The sequence below is a fragment of the Priapulus caudatus genome, unplaced genomic scaffold (genome assembly GCF_000485595.1).
Source record: "Priapulus caudatus unplaced genomic scaffold, Priapulus_caudatus-5.0.1 Scaffold79, whole genome shotgun sequence".
Lineage (NCBI taxonomy): Eukaryota > Metazoa > Priapulida > Priapulimorpha > Priapulimorphida > Priapulidae > Priapulus > Priapulus caudatus.
This window is the reverse complement of record NW_014577140.1, coordinates 299,610-312,023: the sequence shown is the minus strand read 5'-3', so window position 1 is coordinate 312,023 and position 12,414 is coordinate 299,610. Positions and strand designations below refer to the sequence as shown.

Genomic DNA, 12,414 nt, shown 5'->3' with positions numbered 1-12,414 from the left:
TTTTTCAAAATAATATTAACGAAGAATTTATGTAATATGTCATTTAGAATTTATATTATACAGTAAATAATAATAATTGTCTCAAGTTTTAAAACACATAAGTCACTGTAGCTGCAAAGCACGTCGTGTGGTAGCCCGACCAGGCTGTGCGAATAATTGTCTATTCTAATCCTAGCAATACCGTTTCTTGGAGCTAGTCGTGTGGTATTACTTTACTAGTCATGCAAACAGCAGTACAGCCTCGTCGCACCACTCAGGTTTAACCGTGTCATATTGTTTTTAACGTTTGGAAAAACTATATACATTTTATACAAGGTGTAGCTAAATAAAAGCTTCCCTACGTAAGAGCTTGTATGTCTACAAAATACATTTACTTTGGACACACCCAACACAGACGGAATTCCCCAGTGCCCATCAAAATTTGACAGTAGGTAAATTTTACATAATTTTTTCCTTTTCCACCAAAAAGTGTTGCTAGTTGTAAGCTATTGGAGTACCCTGAAATGGCTCTAGATTGCATCTCGGTCATTTTCAAAAATGTTCTGGCCCCCAGACCCCCATAGAAGTCCCCGATGTGTACCAGACTACCAGTCTGTCTCTCTGCTGTCAAAGTAGAGAGTCGTAGACTCGTAGTTACCAAGGAGCTACATATAACAACGATGTGGCTTTTCCTTAATTTTGAGCCCCCGGCAAAGAAGCATAAACAGTCATCTAACGAGAGGAAGGAAAAACAGAGGGATTATGATTATGGACATTGATAATGACTGCTAAACACAAGGAAGAACATGATATGCTGTTTTATTACTGTAATTTGCTCCAAAATTGGCGGGCCTGCAGCTTTTAGGAGCTATAGGCCCTGCAGGCCTACAGCTTTTTCTGCTCAGTGGCAAACACTGTTGCTGGCAGTTGCTGCAGCCCATCAGCGCAGCCGGCCCTGCCGCCTTCTTCATAGGTAGCATTCGAAGGATCATTTCGCATGGATATTTGAGGAATTTCTGTGATTTGAGCGCATTCTGGCGGGCCGATTGTCAAAAATGGCGAGTGTAGCTTGTTCAGCAGTCTTCCGCGATTCCAACGATAGTTGGAAAGTGGCGTCACCTGCAGGAACACCGGAGTTGTAACTGATTGAAAACGATGAGTTGTGGTCCTTGCGGCGGCGAGTTAGGCACCATGTTGTTATATATATAGTCAATACGTTTATTTTTGCGTGCCGGCACGCTCATTGTGTCATTCCCGATTGCAGCTTTTTCCTCAATTCCAGGAAAGAATTTTGCTGTCGTCCTCTGATCCCAGTGGTGCCCAACCCCTATAACGAACATGCCCCACGCGACTTTAAACAATCCTGCACTTCCCCCCCCCCCCGTACATCAATCAATATGCCGCCCCAGGCACGTATATACAGCCACGCTGTGCTGACTGTCGGCGACCTTTGATAATATAAAGTGAGGATGCCGTGCGATAGCCACCCTTCACAATCGCTAGAACTGTTTTTCATCAATGTTTGGATATATACCGTAAGGAACCAACAATTGATTAAAGTTTTAGACAATTATTTTTACTCGCCAACATGGGCGAGTCAGCTTTAGCTTTTACTTGCCCGATATTATTTTCACTCGACATTGGCGAGCGGGCGAGTGCCAAGCTCGTTCGCTGGAGTATGTGACTCCGGACTTATGTTAATTTCGCACCCTGCTATAAAATTTGTAGTAAAATTGAAATCAATATAATTTGCCTATTGCGCTATTTCAGCAATTGAGAAAGAAACCAGAAATAATGGCAGCACAATTTATGAACACACTTGGTAAAGTTGGCCTCGGACTTGCAGTAGTTGGTGGTGTTGTTAACACAGCACTGTATAATGGTATGAAATTTGTATTGATTTTAATAAATTATTAATATTTTCTAGTGCTAAAGTTAAAACTTATATGCAGTCAACTTTGTGTTGGAATCATATCTATAGAATGGATATATATCTGTCTATAAAGGACATTACCATTTCCCACGAGTAACCCTTATAAATACATAGTTTGTTGATGTCTTTATATCTATTTACATGTGTCAATATATAAATCTATAGCTATATTATGAGCCTCATAAATGACATGGAATTTTATATTTCAGTTGATGGTGGTCACAGAGCAGTGATCTTTGACAGATTTCAAGGAGTTAAGGATAAAGTAATTGGTGAGGGTACGCATTTTCTTGTTCCATGGGTGCAACGACCTATCATCTACGATATCCGGTCCCGACCAAGAAACGTACCCGTCGTAACTGGTAGCAAAGGCAAGTAATCGTACGCAGAGTGATCATGGCAGTAAATGTGATTATGTTCACATAATTGACTTTCACGTAGCCGTGTTACAGTGTGAATACAGTTTGGACAATTGCATGATAGTAAAACAGTCTAGCAGTCTTTCTAAATAGTTACTAACATTCCAAATATTGCACTATTGTAAAGTGATTCGTGATGATTTTGGTTCACCCTCTTTTAAGTAAATGTAACCAAGTTGTTGTTATGTCTTTAAAGTTGATCAACCTCGCAACTAAATGCATATATATACTTACCGTGAGCTTGCATATGATATGTTGCAAAAATTCACTACAACTCATTTGTATTGCTACTTTTATAACATTTCTTCTCAAAATTGAAACGAAATTACTGCTCTTACGAACGTAGCACCATAGTGATGGTTACACGTCCGAGACACAGCGGAACGATCTACTTGATTCAGTAACAGTTTCTTTCTATGATAAAACAAGTTATAATTAATTATTCGATATTTATTCAGTACAAAATTGTGAAATTTGTTTAAATCATATATCTATAGTACTTATGCAAGCAGGAAACAAATATAGTGTTTTCGTTCCAGGAACGATTTGCGCTATGGCGTATGGATACTAATTTGCGTTATCTGGCACTTCGTACAAATAACTTGCGTCTGACGTACGTTTTCCAAATAATCAACTTCGGAGCACATTTCTGGCTCAATGAGAACATTTCGTGATGTTTGCACACTGCAAGTATTCTCACAGTCTTTTGTTGCGAGGTCTATCCGTTTTAATAAGTTTTTGGACATAGACAAATCACATCATGTATTTCCAGATTTGCAGAATGTGACCATCACCCTGCGTGTTCTGTACAGACCGATCCCCGGTGAACTGCCAAAAATCTACACAAACCTCGGTGTTGACTATGAGGAGAGAGTGTTGCCTTCTATCACGAATGAAGTTTTAAAAGCTGTTGTGGTAGGTAGATGTAGAAAATAATCAATATTTTAAGTATTTTAAATGGAAAGTACTGTAGTTATTTAGTATTATTGATAGTTTGATATTGAAAATTGGTACGATTGGATTGATTATGAATTTGCGAATACAATGATCATAGATTTATCGGTACAGGTCGGAAACTGTGAAATTGTTTATCACCTTGGTATCTAATTAAAATAACGTGCATAAGAATTGTTTTTCAACAATGTACTGGAAGTTCAAGTGATGTGCCTGTCTATCTGAGGCCCGATAAAGCAAGAACCACTGTATTTTTAGTCCTTGATCGCTTATCCCTACAACAAACTCCAGTTTTTTCATTTAGAAATTTTTTTAACAATTTTGCAAAATACATTGTGTAAAAACTATATATATATGACTATTTTATTCGTTCTTGTACACAGGCTCAGTATGACGCTGCAGAGCTGATTACACAGCGAGAACTTGTGTCACAGAAGGTCAGTGAAGACCTGACGGAGAGGGCATTCAGTTTTGGACTCCTCTTGGACGATATTTCTCTGGTGAGTACATGATCATTTAGTGTCCAGATGTGATTATTTTGACTATGAAAATTATATATGAATCCATATAAATAGAAAATGACATGGTTGTTTTTATATGGAAAGTTTAACCTAAAATTATGCATTTATAATGTATTCCATGTGTGGGTCCCTTTAATTCACGAATACAGTAGTTACTGATGCAGGAATGTCACATCAATTCTGGTATCACATTTGTAGTAGAAAGAACTACTGCAGAAGGTAATATCTGAAAATTGTCACTGTAGACACATACCTCGTTTGGAACCGATTTCACGCACGCAGTAGAACTGAAGCAGGTGGCGCAACAGGATGCTGAGAGGGCACGATTCACTGTAGAAAAGGTAATATTTCGTTGCTGTTGAATTTAATCTGATTTTAATATTGTCATATATTTGTCATGTGGTTTTTAGTTCATCTGACATAGTCAGATGCAGCTTGTAGAATCGCATGAGCGTGCGTGCGTCTGTCCGTGCGTGCGTGCGTCCGTCCGTCAACAGTTGGGCACAAATCTAAACGGCTCGACGTACGGATTCGAAAGTCGGGACGTGGGAGGGTAATCCGAAAACGAGTTGGGATGTCAAAGCTGGGGGTCAAAGGTCAAGAGGTGTAAAAGAAGGGGGAACATTCCCTCCTTAACTTAAGGTATAGGGAGGAAATGCAGAATTGCAGCACAAATCTAAATGGCTCGACCTAGGCTCGTGATAGTCGGTGTATAGCATCATGGTAGGAAAAGCCATCACTGTGCCGAAATTGGAGGTCAAAGGTCAATGGGGCACAGGGCAGATTTTAGACATTTTCTGAGGACATGGTCTGACGGAGCGATTGAAAAACTTTTTTGTTTCAGCGGTGACCTAGCATTTTTATGGCGTTATTGAAAGGACCATGAAATGTACTTTCCGCTGACATGCGAAGAGTAAGTGTCGGATAACCTTTTGACCCTCAAGAGGAGGGTTAAACATTGATTTGTTGACTGTTAACAAAGGACTGAACTGCTTTTGCTATTATTAGAGCCCATACCTGTGTGAATGTGAGGCTACAGTTGCACAGTTTAATCGCAAAGGCAAATGTTTGTTGAACAAGGTTTAGGCTCCTTAAATCATATAATTTTCTAAAGCAGTCTGTCTATAGCACCCTGAAGGCTGAATCAGTGAATGCTCGCGTGGGTAGGCAAAACACAGGGCAGCCCATGGCTGGCACTCTTCTAATCATAATTGTTGCCTGCCAACCTGCAATGCACATGTGTTAACTCACAGCTGAGCGAAATTATCGCCTGCCTGAATATACTTAGATTTTAGCCTGTAGGATTTCAGCAACTCCCCAGGGAGCTAGTTGGGGTGTCTCAAGAAGGGCGATGCCATCTTTGCTTATTGATTACACTTGCACGCGCCATCTCGCGGCAACTATAGGCCTAGTTTAAATTAGATTTTATTCTCATGTAACTTTGTTAAATGAATAAATAATAACTAGTACCATATAATATATATTTACTTTTCATCTTGAATCTTAACATATATTATGTAGGTGTGGCCGTGCATATCTATTTACCAGTTATGCAAACATAAGCTGTTACCATAGAAATATTAGAGACACTATATATATTATTATTTCTATGGCTGTTACACTCAGGGGCATAGGAACGAAGTATTATTGAGGGGGCAGTAAAAGGCATCATCGCTGAGTTTTAAATTTTTTTTATATAATTAAGAGAGAGAAAGTCTAAGATAAAGAGAGAGAGAGAGAGAGTAGTAAATTGAGACGGGGACAGGAAAACGGTGATACGGTGTGTATGCGAGTGGGAAACGGGGTACGTGCGAGGGGTCGTGCGAGATGGTGTGCAAGAGGGATGGGGGATGGGAGGTGGGAGGCAGGAGGCAGGGGGAGGGAGGTCGAAGGCAGTGGGAGGGAGATGGGAGGTAAGGGGGTGGAAGTGAGAGGCAAGGGGAGGGAGGTGAGAGGCAGGAGGGAGGGAAGTGGGACGCAGTGGGGAGGGAGGTGGGAGAGAAGGACCCCTCCCCGACCCTCTAATTAAACTTGGAGGGTGGAGATCCATGCTCATATGTTGAAATCTTTTATGTCAACGTCAATGTCATTCATTAACTTGTATTTCAATTGTTATTATTGTTCTTGTTATTAGAATTAGCCCATATAGAGATTAGGTGGGTGCAAAAGTGTAAGTGATATATTTGTTCGAATTGGCTACGAAAGTCAAACAAGAATAAAGAAGACTTATGTATAAGACGTCTTGCTATGCACAAATGAATTTATCAGCAGAAACCAGACACCAGATGAGCCCTGTTGCTCTGCGGCACTTGTTTTAACAGGAATAACGTGTCATTTTTTTAACAGGAATAGGAACAAAGATCAGTTATATTTTAGGTGAAACTATTACTGCTTTATATTAAAAGCACCTGCGCTTCACTGCAAGATAACTCGTTTATTCTTTTATAGACTCGGTGATACTTCCGAGACATTGCAAGGTGCACGTGTGCTTAGATATTGTACCTTTGTCACTTCTAGGCTGAGCAACAGAAGAAAGCAGCTGTGATATCTGCGGAAGGTGACACAAAGGCCGCAGAGCTGCTTGCACGTGCATTCATCGATGCAGGAGAGGCGCTGGTAGAACTCCGCAAACTGGAGGCGGCTGAGGACATAGCTTACCAAATGTCAAAGTCGCGAAATGTCACGTATCTGCCACCGGGGCAAAATATGCTGTTAAATCTGCCAGTGACGCAGTAGGCGTCATCCACTGATAGCCAGACTAATAGAGAAAACTTCCAATAATTACACAATTCGTTACTGCATAGTATCTCACTGCTGGAATCAAGTAATCATTTGCAAAAACCTATAGTGTTTTAGCTGAAATGTTAGTAGGACATGTATCAAAATCGTTTACTAACATAAAAGCAAACCAATGAGAGGCAGGACGATTGACAGATGCGGCACAAAGGCGTACCAGAATAGCAGTTTGCCGTAACTAATCAACATAACTGTACCAATTCAAATCGACTTGGCAATAAACATGGTAGCAACAGCGGTACAAAATTGTTTTTTTGTACGTTATATCAGGAGCTCATCTACATACTAATTTTACATGCACCAATAACAACAATTAAAAAGAGCAAAACTTTATTAAAGTAAATATTTGTTTTAATACATAATATTGCTGACAAGTATAAAGGAGACATTTGTATCGGAATGATCTGAATTCAGTTGGTGTAAGCTGGTTGGTCTTAAACATTAATTTCAAATTAGACATGGGTTGTTTTATGAGCTTATAATAAATTTAGGATTGCCTTGCAAATGAATGGCAGGCCTTTTTAAGCCGTCACTGCTCAATAACGACTGGCTAGTATTTTACTTCCCATGGTGACAACATCTAGCATTATCGCTTGTTTAACAACCCTTTATTTTACATCATGCAGACACAAGTAGTAAAATGCATGTGCTTTCGGAGGTTTACCAACTTTTAAACATTGCATGAAGTTTTACATATTAGCAAACTGGAGACACCAGTACATGTATTTTTAAAGCACGTTCACGACATAAAACTAGCTAGATAAAATAAAGAACATAAAATCACTAAAATGATACTCTGATATCAAGTAACTTCTACAGGGTTAGTATTATACATATACAACACTTGGTGTACATAAAGCAATGTTGACCCCCCGACCTACGACATAGGATTGAAACTGCTCGCTGAAATGTAATTTATAGGTTATATCTTGCGTAAACATGCTCGGACCAACAGTCCAGTTTTTGTGTTCTTAATAATAATATTGGCTGCTTTTTGTACACTTTGTCGCCATTGTTACACATACAACACATAAACAGTCAAGATATAAAGCACGAGTGGTGCCATCTGGGGAAGTACAAAACACACGACATAAATATCATGATCATTTTCTGGAATGGAGTAGAGAGGTTAAGGGAACACAATAAGTGTGGCTGTCATTCATTCCACAGCCACCGGACCAAAACTTAAGTAGTGTACAATTTTTGTTTGTTGCTGAAACCAATAATAACATTTCATCAGCCTTAAAATATCACAGCAGAAAAGTAGTGACGAGATGCACTTCTCAGTACAAATCAATTCAACCATATCTCTCTGTGATACATTCTGGTTGGCAGTTGAAATAATCCAACCACATTCTGTTATCATTAGAATGTTTTCAGGCCATGTTACTGGAGCGTGGACACTAATTTTAATTTAGAAAGGCATGATCTTTACTGCAACATTGATGTGATAAAATGACAACAATTGAATTTTACCGTAAAAAGAACATAATTGAATGCAACAATACTTGAACAAATATCCTCTGATACAAGTAGTACTTCAAAGCACTTTACTCGACCAACTAAAACTCGCAACAGACACATCTAAGTGATCACGACCTTCAATACACAACCTAATCATCAAGCACTACCAAGCTAAAATGGCGTGTTAATACAAGATATACTTCCAAAACAGTAATAAAAGATCAGAGCCCATAAAATCTTGGATAGTGCTGTACGTAACTATTGACAATTCAAGACGTTTACTTGAGAAAGTCGTTCTCACCAAAAATTGTAGAAGGGGTTTACCAGAGATCATCAATAGTAGTCTTGCTCCCCAATGTAATTATGAAGCCACATACCCCATTATTGGTATGTTGCAACAAGTAGCCGCCCTTAACAAGTTACACAACAGCTTACGCGAAGGGGGGGGCTATTTCATTTGGTTGGGAAGCGCCAAGATATTGTTCGCATGCATCTAGAGGTCTGTATCAAACCACGCTGCCATCTGGCTGTTATCAGCCGGAGGGATAGAATCCAGATTCATGGTATCGAAATCCATGCCTCCAGGTGCTGCCATATCCATCGGTGGTGGCGGTGGATAGTTTGCACCGCCCATGTCTATCTGAACACCCTGCATGCCCGGTGTATGCGGGTGGTAACCTCCTGGAACCCAACACAATATTTATGTCACTCTTTTCAAAATAACTACATTAGAAATGTTTGCATAAATTCTTGGATAAGCGGGGACCTAAAAATATCTATATTTCTAAATATTATGAATCTGTTAACACACAATGAATTACAGGTTATTGCACTCCTAAACATTCTCTCACCTACGTTCGACAGTAGCAGCAAGCTTACCTTGTGACTGACGTGGGTCGTGTTGATTCTGGTTGTTGTGTGGTGGATACATCTGTTCGCTATAAGGCTCATCTCCCATCATCATTGCATCCAGGTCGGGTGGCTGGAACACATTTAGACACGTATAGCTACTTTTACCCCATCAATAATCTAACAGGTGCAGATGCGACTCTCTTCACAATGAGTCATGTTTGAGAACGGAAAGTTTCACTGCCATGCAAAATCAGGTAAAGGGAAATATACTGCGCTGTCAACTGTGCAGCACAGTAACTGAAGATTTCAATAAATATAACTTTATACAGTGTATCTAATTACTTTACATCACATATATCATTCCGTACATATGGTTACTGATTTACAGTCGGATTACTGCATCGATTTACTGACCTGTCCCCAGTCCTGGTCAGAGCGGAAGAGTGAGCTGGTCAGTTCCACCGACAATCTTTTGCGATATTCCTGCGGTTTATCTTCAGACATGCGGAACAACACTGCTGCTGCATAGGTAGCTGAATTATGGAGAAAATAAGAAGGATATTCAGACAGCATAGCAACCTAATAAATAAAATCAGCTTAAAATTAGAAGTGAATAGATGTTTTATGGTGAAGGGGGGGTATCCTAAGTTCTGCTACATAGCTAAACAAGTATACTGCATACTCATTTAACTTGGCAGCCTATTGCTTCTGTAATGGTGATCAAAAGGGTACCCATTTCATTTGTACTTATCTTTACTAAGGCTTAGGACAGGAGTAATGACTGTATTGTCTATATTCTTGGTAATGTTGCAAAGCAATACAGAAAAGAGACATTAAGTGGCTATGATGAGCCTAAAGAGAAATCTTCATTCTAAGACTGGGTTTAATTGTTGAATATTAGTCATGTTAGTAGTTTTTCATAAAGGACAATAGCATCCTCCTATCATAACAACAAATGATTCCGTGTGTTATGCCCGGCGCACACGTGAGTTATTTTACTCAAGTAAAATGACGCATGAGTTATTTTACTCACGTGTGCGGCGGATTTTCGTTGAGTAATTTGACGCATGCGTCATATTACTCACGTGTGCGGCGGATTTTCGTTGAGTAATTTGACGCATGCGTCATATTACTCACGTGTGCGGCAGATTTTCGTTGAGTAATTTGACTCATGCGTCATTTTACTTGAGTACATGTGCGCCGGGCTTAAAAGACATGAAACCATGTCGGATGACGTCAAGTGATTTTGAGCGTAAACACGACCTAATCACTTACCAACTCCCTCGTTCCGTGAGTGCAGAAGTTCGGTGAGTGGAGCAGTGGCTCCCTCTTGTTCGATGATCTCCGCGCCTTCCTTATCCGCAGCCAGTTCACACAACACACCTGCTGCCACCCGCTGGATGTTCTCGGTATCGGAATAAAGCAGCTACAAAAGAAAGCAGCCACAACTCACACAAATATTCTGACATCTATGTATCTATTTATTTGTATGTGTATAATATTATATAATACAAAACTTTCAGGACATTCCTCGATTAAGTGGCTTGCTGACTAATACGCCGATTATGTTGGTGAACGTTCATCTGGCTACCCTAACAGCCCCGCTACTTTGCGACTGCAACATTGTACAACCGACTACCATGCCCATCTATATAACAGCAGCTTACCTGTACAAATATCGGTATGCAGGTAAGTCCGCGAATGACAGCACGGTTGTGGGCTTCACGGCCAAGGATGTGCAGTGCTCCAACAGTTCCCTCTACGATATCCTCCATGCGCACCCCATCAGCATATGTACTGCTGTTCGATCCCATAGAGGCACGCTGCAATCCCAAAATCATTCGATTATGATGACATGACCACAGCAATTCCGATATGCTGGCGCCCACATAATTATGAGTGGTGCATGGGAATCAACTATGCAGGACCTTCGCTCTCTCTCTTTAATACTCAAGTCACTGCGCTTACCCTCTGAGTGTCCTGGTGTGCTCTGATCAGTAGCTGCACAAGTCTGGGCAGCGCGCCGTGCTCGCGTAGCGGAGCGTGGTTCGCCGGACACAGTGCCAGGTTGCGGATCAGCCCGATGACGGCCTTGATGAGCGGCCAGCGGCTGGGAGGGTGCAGCATCTTGACGAGCACGGGCAGGCCGTAGTGGAGACGCACGGCATTCTGCGCCATCTCTGCCTCCGTGTGGCGGCTCGTCATGTGACGAAGCGCACACACCTAGAAGAGAAAGGAAGAAAGATAAACCCACCACACTACACACACGGTTTCCATCCATGGTTCAAATTGCTCATTTTCTAGTTTTAAAGTTCAAATGTCCAACAACTAAATTCTGCTTTCGTTTGATATTTACATTACTCTTGTATTAACTTGGGAACCAAGATTGTACATAAAATTAGAATAGGAGCGGGACAGGTGAAGGAAATTGAGAATGTGGGGAGATTGAGAATAGAGAGAGATGAAGAGACAGATAACAAAATGTTTTTCATTTTAAATAAACGAGATATACATCACAGGCCATGTAACTTAACTTAACGTAACGTAACTTAATGAACACTTAACAACAATTAACTTGCTGGTACTTACAGCAGGTTCAGTGATCTCTTCTCGATCGCCAGCCTGAATGCAGGTTCTCACAAGAGCTTCGATGCCACCACTCTGACAGGCAATGACCTTGTTGCGCTGATTGTTGCACGTGAGATTGGATAGGATTCCAGCTGAACAAGTCACGACGTTGATGTCGTTGGACGAGAGCAGCTGGACCAGCATTGAAATCAAGCCTTCCATGTTTTGCATCTGCAAACATTAAATATCACAATCAACTCGCATATATCAATACAACAACATTACAACTTTCAATTCAATCACTCAATAAAATTATTTACAACTTAATAACAATAATCAATAATAATCAATATTTAATATTTATAACTTCAGGTAGAACACATGGTTGTACACATACCTGCTTAGTGGCAGCATCCGAGAGATTTCTCAAAGTCCAGAGACAGTTCTGGACAAGTCGTGTGCTTGGGTGACCGAGGTGCATGGCCAAAGCTTGCATGCCTCCTGTGATGGATAACAGATGTGTAAGTATGCAAAAATATGTAAGCAGTGGTAGAAATAAACTTTTGAACAAGGAAGTCCGTGCCCTCAAAAAGAGGGAGTCCGCAGTCTGAATTTTGTTTCAGGTAGTGTCGCCCGCGGCTAAAGGGGATGGATCCGAGTCTGAAGTTCAAAATATGAAAGATAATTAACAATAACGCAATGTGCTCATTTTGAGATTCGCATGCGAGTTGCACGTGACGCCGAAATTTTCCCCTTTGGAGATTTTGCTGGAAGAACATACGCGTAAATGTCCTCAAGGCCAGTGCTTGCGGAACGAGCTAGTCTACGTATGGCCGAAAGATGTTTCAGGGAGTCAAGCAAGAACTCCTTGCATAATGTCAATATCAGGGGCAGTTTGCCAGGCAGGTAAAGCGCTAAAGAAGTATTT

General features: G+C 40.7%; 2 protein-coding genes across 5 annotated transcripts in view; one reads left to right on the top strand and one right to left on the bottom strand.

Moving 5' to 3' along the window:
* Positions 1-6,843, top strand: part of LOC106821613 (prohibitin-like) — a 10,408-nt gene extending 3,565 nt beyond the window's left edge. The window contains exons 2-7 of the mRNA XM_014826502.1: positions 1,750-1,861; positions 2,122-2,283; positions 3,104-3,246; positions 3,669-3,785; positions 4,052-4,147; positions 6,324-6,843. Coding sequence (XP_014681988.1) covers positions 1,774-1,861; positions 2,122-2,283; positions 3,104-3,246; positions 3,669-3,785; positions 4,052-4,147; positions 6,324-6,542 — 825 coding nt within the window. The 5' untranslated portion in view covers positions 1,750-1,773 and the 3' untranslated portion in view covers positions 6,543-6,843. The remainder of the gene's footprint in view (positions 1-1,749; positions 1,862-2,121; positions 2,284-3,103; positions 3,247-3,668; positions 3,786-4,051; positions 4,148-6,323) is intronic.
* A 72-nt stretch (positions 6,844-6,915) lies between these two features.
* LOC106821611 (catenin beta-like) overlaps positions 6,916-12,414 on the bottom strand; it is a 15,264-nt gene continuing 9,765 nt past the window's right edge. For all 4 annotated transcript variants that reach the window (XM_014826494.1, XM_014826498.1, XM_014826496.1 and 1 more), the window contains exons 9-16: positions 11,884-11,987; positions 11,508-11,717; positions 10,887-11,141; positions 10,586-10,741; positions 10,194-10,344; positions 9,333-9,451; positions 8,946-9,048; positions 6,916-8,747 (exon numbers count right to left, since the gene is read on the bottom strand). In XM_014826494.1, coding sequence (XP_014681980.1) covers positions 8,560-8,747; positions 8,946-9,048; positions 9,333-9,451; positions 10,194-10,344; positions 10,586-10,741; positions 10,887-11,141; positions 11,508-11,717; positions 11,884-11,987 — 1,286 coding nt within the window. In that variant the 3' untranslated portion in view covers positions 6,916-8,559. The remainder of the gene's footprint in view (positions 8,748-8,945; positions 9,049-9,332; positions 9,452-10,193; positions 10,345-10,585; positions 10,742-10,886; positions 11,142-11,507; positions 11,718-11,883; positions 11,988-12,414) is intronic.